The 26,246-nt window shown below is 48.0% G+C and overlaps 1 protein-coding gene across 1 annotated transcript in view; it reads left to right on the top strand.

The window, feature by feature from the left end:
* Positions 1 to 26,246, top strand: part of igf1rb (insulin-like growth factor 1b receptor) — a 60,346-nt gene that overhangs the window by 8,440 nt on the left and 25,660 nt on the right. Inside the window, exon 2 of the mRNA XM_023814012.2 lies at positions 1,301 to 1,864. Within this exon, the coding sequence (XP_023669780.2) occupies positions 1,301 to 1,864 (564 nt within the window). The remainder of the gene's footprint in view (positions 1 to 1,300; positions 1,865 to 26,246) is intronic.

The raw sequence follows: 26,246 nt of genomic DNA, 5'->3' as shown, positions 1-26,246 counted from the left end.
GCTGTGGGGCATTTTAAGATGAAAGGCACGCAGCAGAGTATGGGTCGGTAATTGCTTCCCTTTTAAATTTAGGAAATGACTTTAAACAGACTGAAGGGAATAAATCCTGTAAATCTTTGTAAATAATGTGCTGCAGTCGGATATTGTGACTCAGCTACGCTGAACTATTAATGAATGATGAATTTAAATTTGTACGCTAAACATTTCCATATGTTTAGTCTTATTGGGGTATTTGGCTTTTGGATTTTCGCGTTTCCACGTTCCACTTGAGCTTCTGAATCTCTGGCGTTACGAGTGAGTGGCTTGTGAATGCACTGTCTGGTGGGCGCCGGACTCAGACCTTTGTTCCGCATGCAGTATCCAGGGTGGATGGTTTGAACTCGAAGGCAGCGCCCTGGAGAGCTTGACTTCAAAGGTGCTTCAACCTTTTAATTGTGTGTGTGTGTGTGTGTGTGTGTGTGTGTGTGTTTGTGTGTGTGTGTTTCTCTCAGTACCTTGGACTCCCTCGAAGGGGCTTTGTTTTACGTTTGGTTCACACACCGGTGTGGTTTAAACTCCTCTCCTGATTGCTAGGTATGATTTCACCAGCCGAGTTACCCTGAACCGCTGTCAACTTTTCCCATAGCAGACAACAAAATAGACGTTTTGACTACTGGTTCAGTTGGTGGGGTTTCCAGTGTTGTTTATCTGTATGGCGCCCGAAGTCATCATTCTCCGTGGGTGGAACTCTGCCCTATTCTCCCTGTCCTCAGGTCAGTTTGTAACCCTGTATTAGTTACCATGTCTTCCTTTGCGTGCACGCCCTGTAGTGGATACCCTGAGGATATTCCATGACTTTTGGCTCTTTGTGTAAACCATCCATAACCCCTGGATGATTAATGTCCATTTTAGCAGCACCTCTATAGGTGTAATCTACTGTGAAGGGATGGTCCCCAAGTTGTCCCCTGTTCTGTCATATGGATTGTTCTCTAGACCAGTGTTTCCCAACCCAGTCCTCGGGGAACCTCGGACAGTCCATGTTTTTGCATCCTCTCAGCTCCCAGCACAACTGTACCAGGTATTCGGTGTTCCTGATTGGTTGGAAGCTGAATCAGGAACACCGAATACCTGGTACAGTTGTGCTGGGAGCTGAGAGGATGCAAAAACGTGGACTGTCTGAGGTTCTCTGGGGACTGGGTTGGGAAACACTGCGCTAGACCACTTTCAATGCACAGCTTATCTGAACCGTTTTCTTAAATCCTGTTTTGCCTGTGTGTTCCTGGTCACAGACAGCTAGAGTCGTTTTCTTTCTTTTTTCCAGTCTGTGGTCCGAGCATCGACATCGGCAATGACATCAGCGAGTTTAAGCGCCTAGAGAACTGCACGGTGGTGGAGGGTTACCTGCAGATCCTGCTCATCGGCGATAAGGGCAGCAACGCCAACCAGGATGTCTTCCGCTCCCTCAGCTTCCCCAAACTCACCATGGTGACTGACTACCTGCTGCTGTTCCGCGTCTCGGGCCTGGACAGCCTGAGCACGCTCTTCCCCAACCTGGCCGTCATCCGCGGCCGCACCCTCTTCTACAACTACGCCCTGGTTATCTTTGAGATGACCAGCCTGAAGGACATCGGCCTGTACAACCTGAGGAACATCACGAGGGGAGCCATCCGCATCGAGAAGAACCCGGAGCTGTGCTACCTCGACTCGGTGGACTGGTCGCTCATCATGGATTCTGATTCGAACAACTTCATAGCAGGCAATAAGCAGTCTAAGGAGTGTGCCGACGTCTGCCCCGGCGTCATGGAGGACAACCCTCGGTGCATCATGACCAGCTTCAATAACAACTACAACTACCGCTGCTGGACATCAAACCATTGCCAGAAAGGTAAGAGCTTGTGGTGGTTTTCTTCGCACTCCGCTGACCAGTTGGAGTTCCTGCAGCTTAACTGTAAGGACGGGTCTGTTTCGTGGAAGGTGGCTTGGTCACACCGGCCGTGTGAATGGGGGTGCCGCGTCTCCGGTTTCGCTGCAGGCTGAATGAACGTGGGGTTATCAGTGGTGATTCTGATCTCTGCTGGTTTTGCTTATGAACCTTTTTGTTGGCTGACCTATAAATGCATTTGCTAAAAGAACAGAGAAACGTGCATATTTTAACGTCTTTGTTTCATGACCACAAACTTCTCTTCCCCTGTACGCCGTGGATAAAGTTGCGTAGGTATGTGATCTGATGGCACGCTCGTTTGGGATGTTGGAGCCCCCCTCCAAAAATATTTCCTTCTTGTCAGGCAGTGGTTAGTCAAACATGTGCTTTGAGTATATATTTGGGATGGCATTAGCCACTGGCTCTGTTTGGACCCCCAGTTGACTGCTTCTGGTCCTGCTGCTGCTGCTTCATTCCTATGTTGTCAGCATCTCTTTGTTACCCTTGAGGTTCCTTATCTCCTGCTGTGAGTGTGCAATGGCGAGTGACGGGTTGGACATTGAAATTTGCATACACCTCACCGAAGAGCGTTTTGTTCTCGACTAATTAAAAATCGTCAGGCTATATAGGAATAAACCGGGGTCTGATTTATTGACGGTTTATTTAATAATAACCTATCCTCACGCTATTAATATTATTTTATTACTGAACTAACTTCATTAATTTCACCAAAGCTGGAAGCTTTACTGGCTCTCCCAAGAGTTGGATGGTAGGACTTGCTCTTAACCATCATGCCCCGTTGACTCATCTGTAAATGAACACAGACATAGAGGATTTTACTGGATTTAATTTCTGTGCCTCTTAGGAGGATTTTCCTCCGAGGATCTGCTTGCTGCCTAATTGGTGTTTAAACAAGCTTTTGTGTACGATTCTGTGTTTATCAAAGGATATTGACGCAGTAAACAAGAGCAAAGTCGTTGCGTCTTTTCGCGGCGTCCTGCTTGCGTGCCATTTTCTTTTGTTGTCCAGGGCAGAAGTTGAAGTGGAGGAGAGGAGGAGAGATCTGGCTTTTAAGAGACCTCATAGCCCACGTATTTAATTTGGGGACTTTGCGTGCTTTGTTGTTTCTGACTGCGTTTGCTGCTGCATATTTATCAGTGTGACGTGGTTTTTCACGACCACCATGCCTGATTCATGCCCCTGTTCTGTAGTGCTCTCGGCTTCCTCTGGGAGCTTTAGGTGACCTTTGGTGGCTCTGATCCTAACTGCTGAAGAGCAGCAGGCTGGTCAGCTTTTTGGATGGTGACTGACTCCTGATGGAGGGGAGCAGCGGGATCAGCCTTAAGGGGTGGTGCAGATGAGTTTCCAAGTCTTTGAAGGGCAAACACTCTACCATCCCCTCCTCCCCCCCACACCATATAATTGCCTTGTTTTTCTTGAACGCAGATGTTTCTTCAAGCAGCAGGGTGGTTTCCAGTCCGTCTGGAGCTCTTCTCTCTGCCCGTCTAATTACTCCATTCCTAGCCGTCGTGTGCCGGGTCTGGGTCCCGGGGTCTCTGCCATCCTTTTGGGCTCTGACGTTCGCTGCGTGTCACCCGCCTGAAGACCACGAGGTCCACTCGTTGGATCAGGCACTGACAAAGGATCTTTGAGAGAGTGCAGATGCCGGGGGTGACAGGAATGGCTGCCTTTCTGGTTAATCTGGTGACTAATATCGCAGCCTGCAAGTGTTTCATATTTTTGCAGCTTACTTGGCCAATGGCAGCTTGTTTTTAGTTTAATCCAGGTCCTGTTACTTCCCGTCCACGAGAACGCACAACTCTGCGGCCGTAACATTGAAGACATGGTCTACTAACTTCAGAGCTGGTTCGTGTGGTTTGGGCGGGAGTAGCTGAAGTAGACGTCCATGGCACCCTCGGTTTCACTGTTGGGTATTTCTCCCATAACGTTGAGGGTTTTGGGGACAGCTTGGGGGGGGGGGGGGGGGTGTACTAGGACAGGGGCACCTGTGTGTACCTGAGCTCTCTGAGGAACAGCCTGGGGCAGTGCGTTCATATTATAAGATGAGGACGTCCAGTGACCTTTATCTGCTACGCTGGCCGACCTGAGAGGTCATGCTACGCCCCCCAACCCCCCAACCCCGCCTGAAGATGCCCTCGCTCACAGGGTCCCCAGCTTCTTGAGCCAAAAAAAAGATGGATGTTTCCCGTAAATCACCTTTTATAATCTCCCCCTCTTAAACTCTGTTCATATTCCACAGAACAAATTACGGCTTCTTTATATCAGAGAGCGTGAATAATGCCTCTTACTGTTCTTCACATGGTGGGTGAATTTTGTTTTGTTGGTGATTAATGCTGTCTGGGACGCACTTTCAATGTCAAAGTTAAGGTCCAAGTAGCTGTTTACATGTATTTACCAACCTGGCTTGTCAGTGGTTCCCAGTGCAGTCTCTCCAGTAAGAGCCTTGGTGGTTACAGACCACTTTAGTGAGGGGGAGACGGTGTCCTTATCTGTTTATGGCAAAGCCTCAAAGTCACAAGCCTTCTATTATAATTACAGTCTTTGGGAATACTTGGTTTAGTAAATATGTTAAAACCTCTAAATATTTAAAGTACTAAAGCATTTTGCCTCCAGCACAGCGCTGGGCTCTTCCTCACCATCTTGAACATAATCGTTTCCACACTAATGTCATTCCTCTGGAATTTTATTTTCGTGTCCTTGTTTTGGACGACTTGTTTTCGAGCCCCCCTCCCCTTGCGGAGGTGTCTGCGTGTCCCGCCTCCGAGCTCAGATGCTCCAATGGGTTAATTTGTGCTCCCTGTGTGAACATAATCCCAGGAAGCCAGGGAGGTGCGGGGTACAGCGTTTGGGGGCAGAGAGCTGATCCCTCAAAGTAGGCATATAATTAGCCGGGAATGTCAGCGGATCCAGTCACCGTGTTTACGGGAAAGGGGCCGTGAGGAAAGAACAGAGGACTGGAAACATGAATGCTGGTGCACTGCCAGAACCGGTGGTGGTAATTTGGGCAGGTGGGGAGGGAAGGGGGGGGGGGGGGGTCATGTGATGAGGCTGTTTGTTTATCACCAGCAGGATTTTGCACCTCTGTCCTGACATGCTGGGAGCGATCGGGGTGGTTTAAATAAAGAGCAGGTGAGGGATGGGGTATGGGGGGGGGGCGCAGGAAGCGAGGTGTCTGTGACCCCCCCAGGGCAGACCGGGGCGGGGGGGTCTGTTATCGCCACACCGCGAGTGGCACGATGTTATGTGGCCAGACTTCAAAGGTGACGCTGTGTTAATCATTAAGCACTGTTTCCAGGGCCTGACCCGTGAAGGTGTCCGAGATGTTTGAGTCCCGATTTCCGTACTTAATAACGAGGATGGTGTTCGTTTTAGGCTTAGTTCTCAGGCGTGCGCCATTTGTCTTAAAAGAAGCACCTTTACAGCCGCCGCGTCTCGCTGTCAGAGGTCTCACCCTTATTGTTATGGAAGAGAGAGCTGTATCGATGACGCAATCGAGGAAGCGGCCATATTGGTAGAGGTGAAGCAGCACTGCATTGTAGGTAGGTTGGACCACAGAGGATAAATACAGCAGCAATTTGCACGTCACGCTGAAGCCAGACGAGAAGCGCAGGGTTTGGGTGATTTTGGTCACTGTCTGGTACCTTCACTCCCAGTATCTAAAACCTGACCACCAATACCATCAAAGAAGGGGTTTGAGAGAAAGTTTCCAGGCTTCCAGAATCGTCTGTGAAGATTTCCAGGTGTATCATGACAGCTTTCCTCTTGTGCACTAATTTCCTCTTTGTGTTTCAGTCAAGAACGTTGGAATGATTATACGTATAAATTCTAATTCAATTATTTACATAATTTTTTTCGGGTGCTTGTTTTTCCGCTGAAGCAGAGTTTCACTTTATACCCTCAACGGAATCTCATGATTTTTTTTTTTTTGTATTTTTGACTGTAAATATGAATTTTTGCGATCTGATGAGCATGCAGACAAACTTGTGCCCCTCGGTGTACCTGTGCACATGAGACCTCAGGCAGCTGAAGGGTTAACCTCATTTATGCCTGGCCCCATGGGTCGGCTCTGATGAAAGGAGATTGTAAAATTTCAACGAGAAACTTACAGATGCTCCCACCCCCCTTTAACGCCATAACTGGGGGCATCCGAGGCAAGTCTGAACACTTGGATGGCGTCCACCGATGGGGGGCTTGCTGGGATTCTGTGTGTGTGTGTGTGTGTGTGTGTGTGTGTGTGGGGGGGGGGGGGGGCTTAGATACAGGGGAGTGCTGCTCATTCGTTTTGCACTGTCCGTGTGGGATCTATCTGCCCCTGCAGACAGACCTGTTCATCCTTCCCTTGGGGCTGGGGGGGTGTGTGTGTGATTGAAGCTTGTGGCTTCCTTGTGGTTTACAGCAGCTTCCTGAACAAGCAGGAGCTTCCCCAGCCGTTGCCCGTGAAGCACCCGAGGGCCCGAGTGCTTCCTGACTGTGGGAGGCACCGAATTTCCTCACTGGCCACACGGAGCCGACAGCTGTTTTCTATATGGAAAACAGTTCTTGGAAGTGCTGTGGGATCTGCCATTAGTGTTCTGAGGGGCGTGTGTGTGCGTGTATGTGTGCTTGTGTGTGTGTGTGTGTGTGTGTATGCGTGTGTGTGCGTGTGCTTGCTTGTATGTGTGTCAGTATACACTTTCGTTTATAGCGATGTTGGCTTAATGGTCATAAACAAAAACGAAAGGAAGGATGGTGCAGATTAGACCATTTTTTTATATTATATATATATATATATATATATATATATATATATATATATATATGAGTCTGCACATTCATATTTTACACCCTCTCTCCTTATGGCAGCACTGATCTGGTCTGTGTGTCCATCCCCACAGTGTAATAAAAGCCCGTTATTTTAACATTGTGGGGACCACAAGGGGGAACTCTATTTTATAAAAATCTGTGACTGCAATCAAAAAGTTTAAAATACCAGAAATTAATACAAGACTAAAAAATCCTGTATTTTGTTTGGTTGCTTACGGTTGAGGTTAGTGCTGGGTTAGGGGTGCCATAGCTGGGGTTAGGGTTTTTGCCATAGAAGGGCATGGAAGGTCTCCATTTAGATAGATACTCCAACATGCGTGTGAGTGCGTGTTTTTGTGGCTGTTTGTGCTTCTCCCATTGGGGAGCGTGACTTGTCTGGTCTCCGTGTTCTCACCGTGGACGTCGTCCCTAGGGTTGGGTATCGTTTGGGGTTTTTTCGATACCGGTGCGAAATCGATACTTTACAAAAGCCACAAAATGATGGTGGATGACTCAAGAATACATTTTTATTGAACAAAAAATTGAATGCTTAAAATTGAACAATATATTAAAAGTTTAAAGTATATATGAATATATATGTAAATACAAAAAACAACAACAAAACATGCGCCACCTATGTAATGTTAATTTAACGTTACATTAGCCTCTACTAACCTGCGGAAAGGTTGCTGTCGTCATCATAATCGGTGGACTCCTTTTGGCTACGGTTGGTATGACTGGGGCGGGGGTTATCCACACCGATCGTGCCAGCTGTTGTCCGCAAGCTGTCAAGCACGGTGCATCCCTCTGCTTTTAGGTTTATTCCGTGTACCCTCAAATGTTTCATTAGATTTGACGTGTTTCCCCCTTTGCACGCAACTGCTGTAAAACATTTGCTGCACGCCGCGGTGTTGGAATCCTTTCTTGTGAAATATAGCCACACTTTCGACCGTTTAGTTTTAGGCATTTTAACAAAAGTTGTTTAATTTAGCAAGCTAAGATAGCGGTAGACCGCCTGCTGCCGTCAGAGCAAGTGTAACGTTAGTTGCTGCATTCACGCGCATCTCGGATGGTCTCATTTCCTGATGATGTCACGTGTGTGTTGATGAATCTTATGCTTATTACAACTGTGTCATCATAGCCCCAGAGAACAAATATTTCAATCGACAGTTCAGGCATCTAAGTGGCACCGAAATTCGCGTTTTGTTTCGGTCCGGTACATACCGGTTATATAGGTACCGGTGCCGTATTGGCACCGGTTTTCGGTACCCAACCCTAGTCGTCCCTGGGGGAACTCACTGCACCTCATCATCCCCTCAAATTAGGGGGCTGCTTTGTTTATGCTGCGCGGCTCTGTGAACCAAGCGGTCTGTCATGCAGGTGGGGGCCCGTGGGAAGGGACAATCTATAATGTTTATTCCATGGTGGGTGAGAGACCTTTTGGGTTCTGCGGGGTGTTCCCTGTTTGCTGTTTATCTCTGATTTTAAGTTTGTCTGTTTAAGGAAGTGGCCAACAGGATTCATGGTGTTCATGTGTTTCTTTTAATGACAACAGTCAATATAACAACTGAACTAAACATCAGAACATTTTTTATTATATTTATATACTGTATATATATCTATATAAAATATAGATATTTTTGTCTGCTTTTCAGGTGTTTGACATCGACATATTTTCTGATGCTGGTGGGAGTGTGCTCACCTGTGTGTGCGCTCGCACGTCTTTGTGCACGCGCAAATCGGGGCGGAACTCTGCCATGCACAATACAGAGAGCAGAGGAGAATTGTAAACGTGCGACCGACTGTGTAGAGACAAAAATGACAAGCTGTTGTGTAAATAAGAGAAATAACATGAGGCTATTTAGTTTGTTTAATTAAAGGACAATGTATAGAGCTGCTCTATAGGAAAGGTGACCTTAAATGACTTCCATTGTGCACACATTTGATCATCAAGGGGGGGGTGCCCCCCTAATATAATGGTAGAGGAGACACTCTGAAAGCTCCTTCAAACTGTCATGAGTGAGTGTATGATGAGCAAGTTCAGTGGACACGACTGGACCAGCACCACAAGTTCGGGCTGACTGCAGGATGTGCTTCCTGCCCATGTGTGAGTTGAGTGAACCTGGTTCTTGCCGTGAGGCCATAGACGCCAGCATGGTATTAAACTTTCAAGTACCTACCTACCCAACTGCAGGATGTCCTGAGGGTTCTGTGTGGTAAATGGTTACAGTTTTAAATACTATTTACTCAATTTACAGCCTTCATTTAAAGGAACACCAGTGGTATTTAACAAGCATGCTTTGTGCAGGCACATCCCTGAATGACCTGTGTGTGTGTGCGTGTGTGTGCGTGTGTGTGCGTGCGTGCGCGCGCGTAGGTGTGCACTCCCCCAGTCGGGTCACTGGGATTGGCCGACCGTAGATGAACTGGTAACCAGGCCATCGTGTTAAGCTGATCAGTGGGGAGTGGAAGCGTCTTTGTGCCAGTACCACTGTCTGAAAAAGATGGGCGCTAAACCTCGGGCTTCTGGGAAACGCAGGTGCGCTGGCTGTCTGTACACCGGCCCAGTAACCCTGGTGCCACCGCGGGCTGTAAACGCCTCCATGCTCTTGTGGTGTACCATGGCTAAGCATAGGGCCAGGCCATTTGAGGTTTCACCCGCATGTTTTTCAGGGAAAGGCCATCGGAGATGCCGTAAACTCCGGGCTGACCTGACAAGCTGTGATGACGGTTGGGGAAAATAATGACCGGCCTGACCCTGGGCAGCCAGGTGGAGCCGGTGCTGCTTGGACGCCCCACAAGCAGCTGGAGGTGGTTGCCAGGTCATGCAGTATTCGGTTACGCATCCAGGGCTAGCTTTGTGTGAAGATCTGTCTAACGTAAGACGGTTCCTGTTGGTTTAATGCTACATTAGCCACTGGCCACCTTGTACCGGGGCTGTGGGTGGGGGTAGATGTTAGAGGTTAATAAACGTGGGCATGTTAAAAATTCACACCAGCATTAAGAGCTACATTGGCTTCAGTCCTCAAGTCAAGCATTACTGAGCTGAGACTCCCTTGATTGCAGCTGGTTCTGTTTCAGGCTGTACCTGTTATGTTTTTCTGATTTTAAAAAAAAAAAAAAAAAAAAACTTTTAGTTGAGCTCTGCTATTATGTATTGCATAGTCATGTGACCTGGTTGTCATTGTCATGTGATCAAATCCTGATTTTGCCTGTGCGGAAAAGAGGTGGTTTGTTTATTCACTGCTTCCGTATCTCCCCCTTGGGCGTGATGCTCTGCTGAGGCTGTGGCAGAGCCGTGCTTCAGTTGGTTGACGCTTTGCGGTAAATCGGCAAAATAAAAAAGCAGCACATCCGATGTGCAAGTACATGCAGTAGAGAGGCGTTGGCGGTTGCCATGGGGACAGACACCTATGAGGCGTACAGAAACCTGCCTGAGGGCTTTGGAAAGCACCACATCCGCACCGCAAACATCCTCTCCACATGCAGCCTTGAGGTCCCCCAACCCACCTGAACCGAAAGATCTGGGAATCCGGTCTGGCTTAAAGCACCATCTTTCTGCAGCCGTGGCCTCGCTCCCTTGGCCCACACGACCGGACTGCTGACCGTGCTCATGCTGGACGTGCTGGGAGGTGGCACCTGACCTGCTTCATGTGCTGCTTAAGTGACTGCAGTTTACAATGGAGTTTCTTCGCAAAGTACTGCTCTACTATTGTAAGAAATGCAGGTCTTTTATCCTGGCAATGTGCTGTTTAGAAGCAGCTGCCAGATATTAGACACTAATAGCTGTTTATGGAATTCTCAAAAGACCCTTTCCCATGCTTTGGTCCTTATCCGCACCTTTTTTCTGTCTAATCTTGCGGTTGTTTACAGGTTTGTCCTTGGTGCGGGCATGTTCATGCAGCTGGGGGGGGGGGGGCACGCATGACAGGCCAGAGGAGTTGAAAACACAAACAGGGCTGTCTCCGTGTTGTGAGTCTGTAATTGCCGGGATGCAGCTGAGCCTAGCCTCCCTTCCCTGCTTTTTTTTTTGTTTTGTTTTTTTGCTTAAACTGACACACCCATTCCTGGAATCTCCAGGGAACGTCAGTGGTTAGGTCTCATTTAAGTTTCCCTTGTAATTACCCTGCCTGTAACTTGGTGAAGACCACATTCATCATGCATCGATTCCGATAAGCATTTGGTGGACCTAGTGTAGATGGCTTAGTTGGGGGGGGGGATGGGTACTTCTTTCTGCGTGTGGCTTTCTCAAGGTGGTGATAGGATTCCAAAAATTGTATCAGGACCTGAGGTCCCTACTTGGCTCGCTCTATGGGGTTTGCAGTTTTGCCTGTTGACGGCTTTGATAAAACTAGCATCTCCAACAATGAACTCTTTTGTCCCTTTCATCGCCATGCAAGGAAGACCGACCATTTTCTAAATAGTTTCCAGCTTATTAAAGCTATTTCTGACCACGACTGTCGCCCTACTAAATTACCATTGGTTGTTTCCTCTGTCTAAGTCTAGGAGCTTCTCTGTGTCTGTAGGGTAAAGACTTCCTCATTGGGATTAAAATCAGCTGAGTTTTGCCATCAGCCTATTGAAAACTTGTCTAATTCTGAAAAGCTGAACGCTTGGGAAACAGTTGGTTTTAAACTTTGGGGAAACCTATGTAAAGCTGATTCGTGGTCAGCGGACGTCAAGGTCCGGTGACTGAGTTAAAACTTTTTGTTTTTTAGAGTCATGTGAAACAAAACAGCGGATGTCTCAGCACTAAGCTGTCATCTGCTGTTCTTGGAGAACTACCCAACAAACAAAACCTGCATTCCTTAAACTTAGTGTCTGAATCTCTGTACTCTTCATGCTGATTGTTTTTTTTTTTCTTCGTGTTGGCACATTCATCCAACCATCCATTGTTAGTAGCCGCTCTGGTCAAGGTCACTGTAAGTTCAGAGCCAGTTATAGGAAGTGTAAAGTATGACAGACTGGCATCCTGTTACATGATGCTCACACCTGTGCTCATGGCAGTTTGGAGTCACTAGATCACCTGGAGAAAACCCAGATGGACTTGGAGAGAGACTTTGTGTACAGTGTTTTGGTTGAAAAGGCCAGCCTTGCAGGGCAGGTACCAGCTCCCACTTCAGAGTATCAGAAATCCCACAGTGGCTTTCATGATGTGGTCTGTTCCCCGCCATGTGCTTACTGGGATGACATTGTCCTCGATCTCCATGTGTCTTGTGGAATGACATTTTTCGGGACACGTGAATGTATTTAACGTGATACTTGTGTGATCTTCCCATTAACAGACACGACAGGAGTCGCTCAGCTTGCATTGTCACCCGTGTGATGCTAAACATGTTGCTGTGGCTCTAGTTTAATTAGTCACCCGTTAATGTGATTTGGAGTAAATATAGACCCTGAGTGAGTGCACTCACGCTGCTGTTTGCTCCACTTTAATCTATTCAGCTATAGTCACCGACCCTGTTCATCAGATTTCATCAGCGCTGTGTTACTCGGCAACATAACGTAGGTTTTTTCCCACTTGCATCTTTTAAGCTAACTTGTAGGTCATGTTTATTTCGTTTGGAAACCCCCCACCCAAGTGTTGTTAAAATACTCTGGAAAAGCTCGAAACACAAGTACCTATACTTTATGCACATGTGCATTGCTTGCTTTTGTCCAGTGGTTTGCTTTTCAAAAGAAGTTTGTGTTGAATTCACATGATACTGACTTGAGAGTGACTTCACTCTTCCCTCAGTAATGTGAAGTGTCTTGCTGGTTATTTCAAAGCATTTGCACATTGTTCATCATTTTGCTGAAGGTAGACTGGGGTATGAAGTAAGGTCATATTTATTGCTTCTGAGTCCAACTTCCATGGTGGAGTCAGGAAGCATCAAGGGTAGGTGATGTTATTGCACTTTTCTGTCCCTTGGCTAATGATGGTACAACAATGTATCCTTAAGTGTGTCAGTGTGATTTAAAAAAACATCATAAAGTGTTGCACAAAGGTAGTGCATTTGCTTATTTTTAAATGTTCCAAGCCTGAAGAAATTAGATTGTTTAAAATGAAACCACAGAAAGGTGGGGTGTGTCCGAAATCGCGCACGCGCGTCAGTGCGCTGAGATGTAGTGCGTAGTACGCACTGCGCACTTCCTTCTGTAGTGCACACTACCATGGGTAAGTGCTGTCCTAAATGGAATGGCTCTGTTTATGGAATTTGAAGTCAGCTTCTAGCTCACCTGCTTGTCTGATGCCTGGCTCTCCCATCCCCCATCCTTGCTGGGTATGAGAGCTGAGCTGCCTTCAAATGTTTTGCTTATGTATGGTTTGTCCAAGTCCGTGCCAGTGGGATAATTCTCCTTGACTGAACTCTCTGCAGCCCCTAAGGCTGTAACAATAGACTGAGTGCCCTCAATACTCGGCTGTAAGAATTCTCTACCTCTGATTTGAGAGTGCACTTGGTAGACTGGTATAAGCATACCCTGCCTCTGACCAGTGCACTTGGTACATGATTATGAGAATACTCTGCCTCTGACCATGTGTACCCTCGGTACATGACTATGAGAATACTCCGCCTCTGACCACGTGTACCCTCGGTACATGACTATGAGAATACTCCGCCTCTGACCAGTCACATGCTGCACCTGTTTATGGCCTTCCCTCCATTCCTCCCTCCATTCCCACCATGGCCTTCCCCTTTTTGAGCCTTCCTGAGATTCCATGGATTCCTGTGGACATCTGTGCGACGAGCAAGGCGGAAAAACAACAGGCGTGTGTGCGGGCTGGGTGGGGAAAGGAGCTGTCTGGCCCTGTGCAGGGCTCTCTCCTACCTTGTTTCCTTTGGATTGACTCCAGAAGTGGATCCTTATGTTAGCCCCAAGGACTTGTTTTTCAGTTCTTACCTCCGGCACACCTGCGTGTGCATGTTCCGAGTTCAGCTTGGTGGTGCCACCCCAGGAACCCCCTGCCAGACTTGCCATGTTACTCAGCACCTCGGCAGCTGTGTCAGTGCCATGTGTTGTATCACGAGGTGCTGCTGGTGTTTTTACCAAACAGCCCTAAATGCTCTCTGGTTTTGTTTTTTTAGAGTCAAATCTAGTTCTTGATGATCCGGGGTGAAATACACTCATTTTTTCTGTAAAACTTCTACCTCTGACCTGCTTCATCAAAAGATTAGCTCAAGCTCTTGGCTTGTTTCATCCTCCTAAACATCTATCCGTGTCATATTCCAGCTCGGATAACGGAACACCATGGTTTGCACACTGGACTTCTGTTATTGGTGTAAGAGAGCTCTCGGAGACTGAATGATCCGATTGTATTGCTTGCGCACAGAGAATTCCAGGAATTCCCTTTGTTTCCACGGTACCTGCCGAGTCAGATGACCCTGAAGAGTGCTCAGCTTAGCCTGAAAATCTATACTTTTTAGGTTTTGGGCCTGCAAGTTTCCAAACAAAACTGCCACAGTGGTAGAAGTCCTTAATGCACTGGACCCAAAACATGCTTTTCCTGGGGAACCTGAGGAATACAGTTCTTTCCTGCTCTCAGTTGTATATCTTTAAAATTCTCATTTTGCAAAAAGAATAATGCTGCTATCACTTCCATCTCTGCTGATTGGCGTGCTCTCTTTCCTTGTTTTTGTTCACATACATGTTTTGTTTGTGTGTGTTTATGTGTGTGTGTGCATCTGCAGGTAATAAATGCCCCCTAGAAGTCCCCCCCCGCTGCTGTTTTGTCATGGTAAACCCTAAACTTTATTCACTTTAGTAGTTAGCCTCTCTACTCATCTCCTGTAAGAAGGTGAAATAAAGCTTCAGTATCGATTTGAGCACTTGAATTTATCTTTTGGTCTGTGTTTTACTTTCAAGAAAGCCAGCTCACTAGCAAAAGCCACCATATTGTGGGCTTTGGCCATTATGTAACTAATAGCAGATCTTTGTTCCACAGTCAGTTTGTTTTTTTTTAAATCCATATCTCACGGTTACTGGTAATCTGTAACCCCATTTCTTTTTAATGTGCCTTTGGGCTTTACGTTACAGAGTTAAAGGTAGTCAAATGTACTGCATTAGCATCTGAAACTGCTGTTTTTGAGTTCTATGTCCGAGTTCTCTGGCCAGCGTCTGCAGTGGGGCGGGGAGCTTAGAACCACGCTTCCTGGCCATACCCAATGATGACATCTGCTCTGGGGAGTCCGGCTTTGCAATGACTACGCTTGTGAAAACAGCTGACGTTCTCCCTGCGTCCAGTCCACTGTTGACCTTGTTTTCCTATTGCTCTGCTAGTTGTCTCAGCGTGGTTTACGACTCCAGACTCTCTTTGGAAGGGAGTCACTGCCGTTGTGGTTTCCTTTAAGCACCTCCTTAAATTTTATTTCCTTTGATATTGCAACTTTTAGTCTGTCTGTACTTCCCTCTCTTTTTTTGAAATTCGTTGCTACTGTGCACAGCTGTCAAAAATCACATTTGTGTCTGACACAGAAAGAGGAATGAAGATCGAATGACTTTAAATGAAGGCTGTAAATTTGAGTGTCTGGCCGGTGATTTGGGGCTGGGGCAATGTATGCCGCGTAGCTGGCTTGTTGTAGTGGCACCTAGCGCCTCGGGTGGATCGAAACCGTGACATCTGGGTGATCTGCTGTGGCCAAGCGCAGGAATATTTTGTGGTTCCTGTTCGCATTTCAAGCAGCCTGTTCTGATGGAGGCGCTGGGGCTGGTTGGTGTCGAGGCTGAGCAGCTCTTTTGCAGTATGTGTTTATTGTGGTGCTTATACCGCCCCCCTGCAGCATACTTTTGGGGCTGTCGTCATCCTCTCTAGAGGAAGCCCAGGTTTGGCCCATGTGTGGACCTTACCAGGGTATCAACACGTGTGTTGTGTGTAAAACAAATGCCTGCGAGGTGGCCGGACTCCACGTGTTCTGGAAGCACGGTTCGGGCTCGTCAACGTGTTTCTCTGACCTGCCGCACATGCAGCACATCTAGTCGCAGGCGATGGATGGGTGCGCGTGTGTTGCCGTGGAAACCAGTGCTACACCAGACCATGGCAAAGCAGTCCTGACTTGCTAAAGTGGAAGGAACCGTGGGTCCTGAATGGCTCTGAGAAGTGTTACCACATGTCATCTGATAGACAGCTGTCATTCTTAAGTGGGGATGGGGGCCTTGTCTGTCTCTTTGCATACGTATTTTATTTTCATTCATAAAATTCCCTGGGCACATGCATCACGGTCCAGTCTCAAGGTTCTCCAAGTGCCTAGATGTCAGGTGCAGTGTGTCTGAATGTGTTGATCCGAATTAAAATTCGACCAATAAAAAAAATCTTAAAATGGGGGGGTTAGGGTATGGGATGTAAAACTTTGGTCAGTAAAAGCTGACTGGCTTCTGTGCGTGTTATGGGGGCTTGGCGGAGTGCCGTGAGGCACGTGTGTTCGACTTCCCCTCGCCCCACCCTCCCAAAGGCCCAAAGGACACCCCCTATTCGGTAAACCTGAATCCAACTTTTCATTATTAATGAAAACACTCTCATGTCCCTCTCATGGTTTTTCCTCCCTCCCCCTGTATATAAGCCCCTCCCCCTTTCTCGCCCTATCACCGTAATTAGCACTTAAAATATTTATACTGGTATAGTAACCCTCTGGTGTCCATCGCGTTCTGATCTCCTGGTATGATCTCGGAGTTCCCCGTTTCGCCGTCCGCTACGTCTCCATCTACCTCCACGTTCCAGCATTTTGTGCAACCTGTTCAAAGTGTGCGGAGCTCACATTTGGTCGGGGCTGAGATTTAATTATGTAAACAGGTCGCCAAGGTACATGTTAAACGCATTTTTTTATGTAGCTATTTCTGAGTCGTAATTGAAGCTGATCTCATTTCATATAATAACAGGCCACAGTTTCAGGCAAGTTTTACGCTTGTCGTTCTCTGTCAGCTGGCTGGTGTAAAACGGAGTATTTTGAAGTGGGGGGGGGGGCGAAAGGGGAGTGTACATGCTGAGGCGCCCCTCATTCCCATGGCGACGTCTCAAGATTACAGAGCGGAGTAGTGGTAACGGCGTTGATTACACAACGGGCCACATGCCGTCTGTTGGCATGGAGAGCTTGTGACGGAATCCAGAACACGAGAAGTTTCGTACCATTTCTGAGAATCCTGCCACATTGAGATTCTCCCAGCGGTTAATCATGCACTTGTGGGGGGCCGTGTGATTTTGTTTTGAGCGACTTGGGTCATCCTTCATGGTGCGGGAAGCGATGACATCAAGTTCAGGGCACACTGCCTCCAGCCTTGGACAGAAGGGTGGGATTTCTGTAAGACCGAAGACACACTCAACAATACATTGACCCTTCGTTAAACGAGGATCCTAAATACATCGCAGATACAGGCAATGATTGCAGACTATACTTCAGAAGGTCATCGAATCTCAGGTCATCCACGGACTGGAGCTGGTACTAAGAGGTCGGGCAGCCCAGGTCCTCGGGTGTCACACTCCCGGAAATCACTCAAGCCGCATTTTAAAATGAAGACTTTAATGTCGCCCAAGTGCTCGCAAATTATGTGGTTTCCGTTTAACCTTTTTTCCCATATGGGTTAGCCTGCGGTGTGTAGCTTTGAGAAAACCGCATAGGTTTTGACTTCTGCGTCATGTCTTGTCCTTTTAATGTGTAAATCAACTGTAGCTTTGGGCTGAATTGCCTGTGAGATTAAACTACTGGCCATTAACGTCCTGGGCCCCGCTTTGGTTCTTGGGTTTGGGAGGGGGCCTTTTAGCTCAGATTCTGGCCATGAGTCACTGTCTTGCAGACGACCTGCGTGAGAAGGAGATTTGGAAAGATGGAGAAACACGCCAGAGGTCAAATGGAAGGAGGCGATTTGATATTGAGGACGGAACTCCACAGAAATGTAATCGTCTGGTATATGGCCCTGAGCACGGCCAGAATCCTCGCTGAGTGAGACGCGCATTGCTGTCTCACTCCGCTCACAGTGAGCTCCCGCGCTCTTTCCATGGTGTAAGCATGGTGACCCAGACTTAGCTGTATATAACTCCCTGAGAGAGTTGAGCCATAGAATAGGCTACTGTTGTTTCGTAGCCCCAAGGACTGGTGTGTAGCTTGTGGGGTTATTATAAATCAGAGAAGGCCAAGGGGCTTTTTAAGTCTTAAATTCGCGGTGTAGAAATTTACATTTATTCTGACGTTTTCAGACGCCTGAGGTTCTTATTAAAGTTAATCCTTCCTTCATTTTCAGATTTTGGTTATGGGGGGGGGGGGGACTGACCTAGGAAGTCTGGAGAGCTAGCGGACCGAGCGATGGAGTCCCATAAGAAGCACCCTGCAGTCAAACCTGCCGTCGATGGAGTAAAAATATCCTGAAATGTGTGCTGTATGAAATAGTCAGTGACTTTGGGTGAGCTAAGGGCTGGGCAGTTAATCGGATTCTAATTTCAGTTACGATTTTGGCTTCCAACGTTTATCAAAACTATGGAGATAAAAGCGATTCCGCATTTTGTCGATATAAATCCAGTGCACCCATTTCCTGCCCCTTTTTGTTTCTCAGGTGAATTATATTTAGAGGACATTCACAGTTACACTATTTTTTTCCTCACCGAATGCATGAGTAATAATTTTATCAATAATTGTGATTTGAAAATTTACCAAAATAACCATGAATTATGATTTTTGCAATACTCAAGCAGTCCTATGTGAGCTAATTGCATGTGAAAGCAGGTGTTGTTTTTGGGAGGAATTTCCCTTTAAGGGAGGGATTTAAAAAGCCCGAGACGGAGGTGGGGAAAATTGGAAATTATGAAAACAAATGCCCACCCCCCCCCCCCTATTACTGCTCCTGACCCCGTCAGCAGCTGTACTGCTGGCACTTTATGAATGGTGCTAAAGGGGAGGGTGGGTGGGAATGTAATAACCCCCCACTCCCAATCCAAGTCTGTTTTTGAACGGCCCTGGTTTGTCGTGGGCGTTTTTCCCCCTCCCCCTGTGCGTACGATAGACAGGACGGTGAAGTCGCCTGTGCTACTCGATAGCGCCCCCTATCTGTCTTTTGGCACCGCTAATCGCTTTCCCGTGAGATGGCGGGGAAGGCGTCTGCCTGTATTGGATGGGAGCTCCCTGCCCTATTGGCATGTGAGGGATTCTGTAACGCGCAGAGGAAGGGCCGCTCGTTACACCTCCGCTCACGCCGTCCGTGTCTCTGGCGTGATCTCGCCACCCCGTCACGCCCTAATTCAGCCCTGCCGCTGAGCACAACAGCATCATTACCATCCCGACGGCCCTCTGTGCCGAGGTGACCTTCTCCCTTTACGGCGCGGTGTATGGAAGAGGAATGAGCGAGGAGAAAGCGTGATGACCCTTAAGAGCAGCCATGTGGGTGTGGATCGGGGCGGAGAGTGCTCCGTATACCTTTTACCGAAATCCCACACCGAAGGGGATTTTTATGCTTGTGTCTGCACACGTCGACCTCTTGGCATTGAGTCATGTCACTTCCCCCGCCCTCTTGGCCGTCACCTGCATGTTCAGGTGCTTTGCATAGTAACCAGACACGCGGGGGGGTGCTGTGCTGACCGCCTTTACGCTTTGGTGAGGCAGCTGGGTCCGGCTGGTGTCGTTTACTTCGCGGATGCATTTAATCAGCATTCCTCTGCTGCTCTGCCATGTCCGCCCACGGCAGCCAGCCTTCGCTTCACTCCAGACCTGATCCCGTCCTTCCCACTACCCCGCTGCTGTCGCTTTTGCTGCACTTTTACTCACTAGGCTCACCTGTGAGTTTCTTCTTTTGTTAATTACTGCTCACCTGATCTACAGTCCATGGTGAAATGCACTCCTCCGGTTCACTTTCTGACGTGCCACTGGTGGATTCGGAGATGCCCGGCTGCTTTCTGCTTCCCGAAAACGTTTTCCAGAATTTTTATACATGTATATGTTTAAAATATGAGTTTTGAAAATTGGGGAAATACAAAAATAGGCCTTTATACTACAAAGGGGGGTTGTTCAGTAGTTGTGGAGTAGTGAGATCGGGGGAGATTTATCTGGGTGATTTGAGAGCAGTTCAGCAAACTCAGCAAGAACAGCAGAGTAGGAAGATTCGGTCCTTCACTGCTTCATTGCTTCACTGCTGACTGCTGTCCCTAACATTGTGTCACGTTAGCAGACTGAGGATCGACTGAGAATTTCCTCTCTCGTGATGCTGGTTTGCAGGCAGTGTCAGTGCCGTCGTCCGTCCAGCTGGCTCCCATGAGCTGAATACATATGGCAGACGGGCCAGTGTCCATCTTCAGTGTCCATCTTCAGTGTCCATCTTCAGTGTCCATCTTCCTCTGGTTTGTCTGCAGTCAGAAGCCCTGCTGGTCCTCAGCTGTGCCTCGCTATACTTTACTCCACTGGCAGTTTTTTCTTTTCTCTCTCTCTCCGTGAGCTTTTGCCGTTTGTTGTTGTTAATATTTAATGTTTATTGTCCACAGAGACAACCCGTTCTCCTGATGGAATATAAAAATGTGTTTTTTTTCCCCAGCTCTGTTAAATGTCCAATTAGAGTACCATGTCCTGGATCAAAGGTTGGCAATTCAGGTGATTTTCCACAGTCAGAGAAGGGGAAGAGTGGCCATTTTAAACAGCATAAAAGGTTGTGCTTGTTCATGGTGAAATTAGCAGTTAAAAATGGATGGCCTTCATTTAATGGCAGTTGCCAGCAGCTGGGGAGCTGCCCCCCCCCCTCCCCAGCGTTTGGGAGGCTGATGATCAGCGAGGTTGAGTAATTCTGAGTACCGATGGGGAGGCTGTCACTTACCGGCGGAGCCCCCCCCCCGCGTGTCGGCCTTGAGGCACGGCCATCTGGGTCCTTTCTGTTACCGAGAGACATGATTTGTTTGCAGCAGAAACTTAATGAAAAACACAGGAATTTATCTGCAGTGGAAAAGTCTGTCGGTCCAGCATTGCTTAAATGTAGCTGGTGGGTCTTTTATAAATGCTCTAAGTGGCTGTTGTTGCTCTGCTCTTGATACTGTGTGTGTCTGTGTGTGCATGTGTGCGCCTGCATGCTGGGTAGCCCCCATGAGGATAGTTGACGTGGACTGGTGACTGTAAACTACTCTTTCTGTATGAGTGTAAGTGTCCTGCACTGGACTTAGGTGTCTTTTGGTGACCTTAGTGCAGTACAGGATGAGCGGTTAGTTTTTGCCTGATAAAATCACAGATTTGGCTATATGCGTCTAGTTAAGTGTAACAGGCTACAGATATGCAGAGTCATGACCTGAATGATGCACGATTAGATGTGTGTGACACACACACACACACACACACACACACACACACACACACACACACACACACACAGCACAGTACAGCACGGAGAAGTCATCAGATGGGACTGACGTCCAAACCGAGGGCAGTAAACTCTAACGGCACCACGAAGGATGGTCAGGAAATCTGGGCCGGCTTAGCAGACTGCTCCGCTGGGAGGTGATGTTCCCTGCATCTCCATGCTTGGTTCAGCATCCAAGAAACCTAACATACGTGGAAAAATGATGCCTTACGGTGTATTCCTCTCCTGTCAAGTTTTTGTGAGTTAATTTTAGTGTATAGAGGCCTAATCAATGAGCCCCACACTGCACTGTTTCTGCTCGTATATAGAGTAGTGGTTCCCCCAGCTAAAAATTTCAGATTTTAGCCCCCTGCCCCCGTTATCTCAGTCATATAAATAAACTATTTAATGGCTCTTGTGCTGTACAATAGCTCTTGAACATCGATGCATGGTGACACTGTAAATTAATTTAACGTACCCAAGCACTTAATGCAAGACACATCAACAGCGCCACAGACTTAAGAGTGATTAACTTCATGAGGTTCAAAACGGAAGGTCCAAGCCTTTCAAGGTGGCTGTGGGGGAGAGAAATCTTCTAGGGAGTTCAAGGTCACTTGCCCCCCCCCCCGACCCACCCAGAATCTGAGCATGCTGACCTTCGAACGTAACAAAGAAGCGTGAGAGCATTGTGTGAGCAGAGTTACGAGAGCTGAAGTGACTGTGACAAAGAGCTCCTCCGGCTTCTGCCTGCTCTCTCTGCAGCCCCCTGCTGGCCGGCCGTCATACTGCAGGCAGCTTCCTCTGCGAGCCCTCAGCTCGGAGCTGTGTGAGGTCTCGGGCACCAAGGAAACAAAGGGCATATTTTGCCGACCGGGGGTGGTAGGGTGGAGGGGGGAGGGTCTCCAGAGCCTGTGGGCTGTATCATCGCCTTTCCTTGTCAGTGTCACGGTTGAGAGGGCTTGTGTTTTTCTTCTCTCTCCCCTCCTCTTCCCTCTTTTCAAAGCTCGTCTTTATGTTCTCCGGCTGCTTCCGCGGCAGAATATCAAACAATGGAGCTATTGTTTGTTTGGTAGGAAGCAGAGGCTCTATGTCGCAGACATTTTTGGGAGCGTATGTTTGCAGTGGGGGCATGAGCTTCGTCCACGAGTCATGCGCACATCACATCCTCCCTCTGGCCCCTCGCCCTGCCGGTCCTGCCCTTCTCAGGCCCCCGGTTAATTGTGTTTCCTCTCCGGTTTCCTCTTCCGTCTGCCCCCGGCCTTGGTGGCCCTGGCTCAATCGCAGCATTGTGCTGGAGCCGTTTCCTCTCCTCACACCGTTTGCTCAGGACTGCAGACATGAAGGGGGTCGGCCGCTCGACACGCTCTCAGCTGTTCACTCCATGAGCCGCGAGTGAAGTTTCGAGATCTGCGGAGGAACCTTGAAGTCCCTTTACCTGGTGCTTTGGGTGGTGCTGGATGTTGCGGTTTCTTCTGAGGAAGAAAACAGAATAAGCCCTTGCTTCTTGCTTCTGCCATACGTAGATAATTTAGATATGATAACAGGAATTGTTCTTCACACAACCAAGATTTTGTGAACTATCTGTAAGGATGAATCTGAAATGGATAGATCGTGAAATTCCATTGGATGAAACATCTCTGAATTTTCCGTCAGTGCCTGTTTTGACCCAATGAGAAGCGAGGAAATTTTAGACAGGCTGAACCGTACTTCATCACCAGCTCATCGCCAAGATTCTCTCTGGACACAGACCACCGTGTGCCCACCCACTCCTGGCAACTTGTTCCCTCTTTGCATGGGGGAGTGTGGACCCCCGGCTGAACCCTGAGCCCCTATTGCTGGGTAGGGCTGTGGCACACCTGGGTGGCGCAGAGATGGGCGTTTGTGACTCAATCCTTCCCTCTGGGCTCTCATTGTGATGGCTTTCAGAGAGGGTAACAAGCTATGGATTAAAAAATAGCTTAGGCACATTGTTGCCCATGGGGAATGGGCTGTAACACGTTTCGAACACAATATTGGAATTAAATGTAAGAAAAAACATGCAAAGGTTCACATTGTACCGCTCAATGTTGTTTCAGTAACCATGGCAGGACTTGATGGCAGACGTTTGGCTGTGTGGACGCCATTCAGGCTGTTGGCTTAACACACAAAACACATTTCATAAAGGCTGTGATTAACTCATCGCCGTCATGGAATTCGTGATCCAATGTCTGATGTTCTCATTCAGAAGATCTGTTGGGACACTGACATCCTGGTTTTACTGTCCTCACCTCTGCAGGTGAGAGAGGTATTTGTTTGGCAAAATGGAAAGTGGAAAATATGCTTCATAAAGCAATAAGAAATGACTAATTAGCTTAAAGTTAAGAGATTTTAGTTGTGGGTCTAGCCTTGGAAATCGTTAAGGAGCTGAAGCCAAAGGTTCTTGCTTGAGTTACTGTAGGACACACTTTGCTTTGGTGGTCCTCATATGCCCATTGTCCCTCTGAATATCTCCCTCTCTCTCTCTTCTGACTTCTCCATGCTGTCTGTCTGTGTGTGTGTGTGTGTGTGTGTGTGTGTGTGTGTGTGTGTGTGTGTGTGTGCATGAAGCCCTAAAGGGAGTGTGCTTCCTTTTAGTAAAGTCAGAAGGAATAGTGAGACCTCTCTGGAGTTTTCACAAACTAGAATATTCTTTGGTCTTTGTTACAATTGTCATTTTTAAATTTTGTGTTTTGTCTGTCTCATTAGCTTTACCATGTGAGCTTCAGGGGTCCCTGGCAGGACTTGTGGTTTTATTCTATTGAGTTCCTCAGTGATGGTCTTCTGAGTGGCCCAAGTGTTGGTGATGTCAGTGGTGTCTTCTGAGGCTGGCTGTGTAGGACTGCAGGTAAGTTAGTGGTTACGGACCTCAGTTCCTCTCGTGACGGTAACCTGCTGGGTGAGGCCCCGGAAGATCGAGGAAAATCGAGAGACCCAGAAGCAGGACCCGCAGCCAGATGGAGAACCTGAGGAGCTTCCAGAAGCCCTCCGGATGGATAGAACGCTGTTTGGAGCAAGTCCCAAAAATAAAGTGGGACGCCGGAACGTGGCCAGCTTGAGCAGTGATCTTTCCCTATGTGCCTGGTGTTTCTGGGGCTGGATGACTTCACCCAGAGGGACACCTTAGCTGATTGAGTTGGATATGACATCATTTTATCGCTTATTTTGTCGCCTATCCAATGCTTTTGCTGGAGTGACTCCAGTTTGCCAGTCTGTACAGCCGGATGCTTGGCTACCACTGTTCAAGATCGGTAATACGTTCCTCAGTTTCTAGACTGGTCCCAGCTAGGACGGAGGTGCCTTGTGTTTGAGGGCTAACTGGTAGACGTCCAAGCAGGCCTCAGTGACGTAGCCGTGGGTCGTATCATCTTACACATGTGTAAGATAATATCAGATGGCAGGGTCTGTGAGGAGACTTACTCATGATGGTTTTAGGAAGTTCTAAATTGCCGTCGTGAGACGTCTCTGCTCCAGGTGCTTGGCGCTGGAGAGCAGAGAAATGGCTGTTCAACCTGTGGAAGGAGAGGAGAATTGAGATGGTGGGAATGGAGCAGATCTGAGCCTGGGGCCGCCATGTCTCCGGGAACCCTGCAGGGATCAGAGGTCAGACAGGGTTGACTACCCCCCCTGAGGTGGGACACAGGTGCCGGCCGGTTACGGGGTCAGGTGCCATCTTGAAGCCTCCCCTGCTGCTGGTCTCAGCGGCAGTGTCTGTGTTTAGGTTTTCTAATGCGACTGATGAATGGGAAACGGTTTAATGTATCTGACACCTTAGCGCGTCGTACGACATTTGCCATTGGATGGTCTCTCTCTAGATATTTTTTCTTTATTATTGTGCAAATTCATGGCAAAAACCTTGCCTCAAGGTCCATGGCGTGTCCGCAAATGGTGTAGGTTTAATCTTCCTAGCAGCGCATCACAGCACACAGACTGTCGACTTGCAGCCAGCGTCGGCCGTTCGCTTCACTCGGCTCGTCCTTCTTGGTTTTGTCGTCCTTTCTTTCAGTCAGGATGTCAGACCAGTGAGGGCGATACTGGGCCATGCTGGACACCGACTGGTGCGGGTGAGGGAACCTTGTGCATGGTGAATCACGTGTGAGATGTGATATTTTTAGATGCTGCTTACAACCGGAGGAAGCCCCGCTGGTCCTGTGGAGAATGATCGTCCTGGTTCTGTAATGGCTTTTTGCTTCCTCCATGAGCTGCTGATAATACTGCTATGAATGGCTCTGATCATTGTGATTGCAGGTTCCTATCTTGGATGATAGAAGTAATTATATTAAAGATGATAATGTTGAATTTGGACAGTAGTTTAGCGTCTTTTCTGAGGGCGTCTTAAAAAAATTGCGTCATTGTTTATGCTAACTGACATGAATCCACCATTAAGTTTAAATCTTAATTTTAGTAACTCTGCTAGTTCCTCTAGGGTGACTGAAACACTGGGGATCCCAGCCTTGGTAAAAACTCCCCCATTCACCATTTCCTAATTCCCCCCCCCCCAACCCCACCCCCACTGATGATTCAGTCTGCCCCCCAAGTATTGCAATGGCAGCCGATTTGCACAACACCTCACCCTATTTGCGTCTGAGCTGTCCGTTTCCTCTGTGTGGTTCAGTTGGAGTGGAGGAATACCAACACTGGAGTCCCTAAATGGCGGATTCTGCTCCACATCCTGACAAAAACACAATTTAATCCGGACCGCGTGATCGATTTTTTTCAGGGCAAGTGGATCTTTCATTGTGCTGCAGATGGAATTTTGCCCTCAGGGAAAAATAGTTGGTAGTCACTCGTTTAACAGGAATGGGGGTCATCTGATTTGCTCAATCAACAATATAAAGGACTTAATAGCTTGCTAGACAACACTGCTAAATGGACTTTCATTTAAACCCGGTGATGACAGACTGATGTCACGCGATTCCTCCCGAACGGGATTCGTTAGATACTCTGCAGTCAGATCCCTGTCCATTGTCTGTCGGCATACACACAGCACAATGGGATCGATCTTATGCACGATAATCCAGGAGGAGCCCCGAGTTGTGGAATAAGGTTTTAATCGAGGACTCTGCAGCAAGGCTGAGATGTTTCTTGACATAAGAAGCAGATGTAGATGTTGGGAGCTGCGGAAATTCGGGAGATGGTGGTGATACGTCAACTTCGACATGTTCCGGAAAGAGCGGCCGGCTGGGGTGTGGGGTACTGGGGGGCTTGCGAGCACCGTCCACCGACCGCTGGAGGACCGGCCCCGGCGGCCGTGACC

Source organism: Paramormyrops kingsleyae, chromosome 11 (genome assembly GCF_048594095.1).
Source record: "Paramormyrops kingsleyae isolate MSU_618 chromosome 11, PKINGS_0.4, whole genome shotgun sequence".
NCBI lineage: Eukaryota > Metazoa > Chordata > Actinopteri > Osteoglossiformes > Mormyridae > Paramormyrops > Paramormyrops kingsleyae.
The sequence above is the reverse complement of the archived record's forward strand: the minus strand, read 5'-3'. Positions and strand labels throughout refer to the sequence as shown.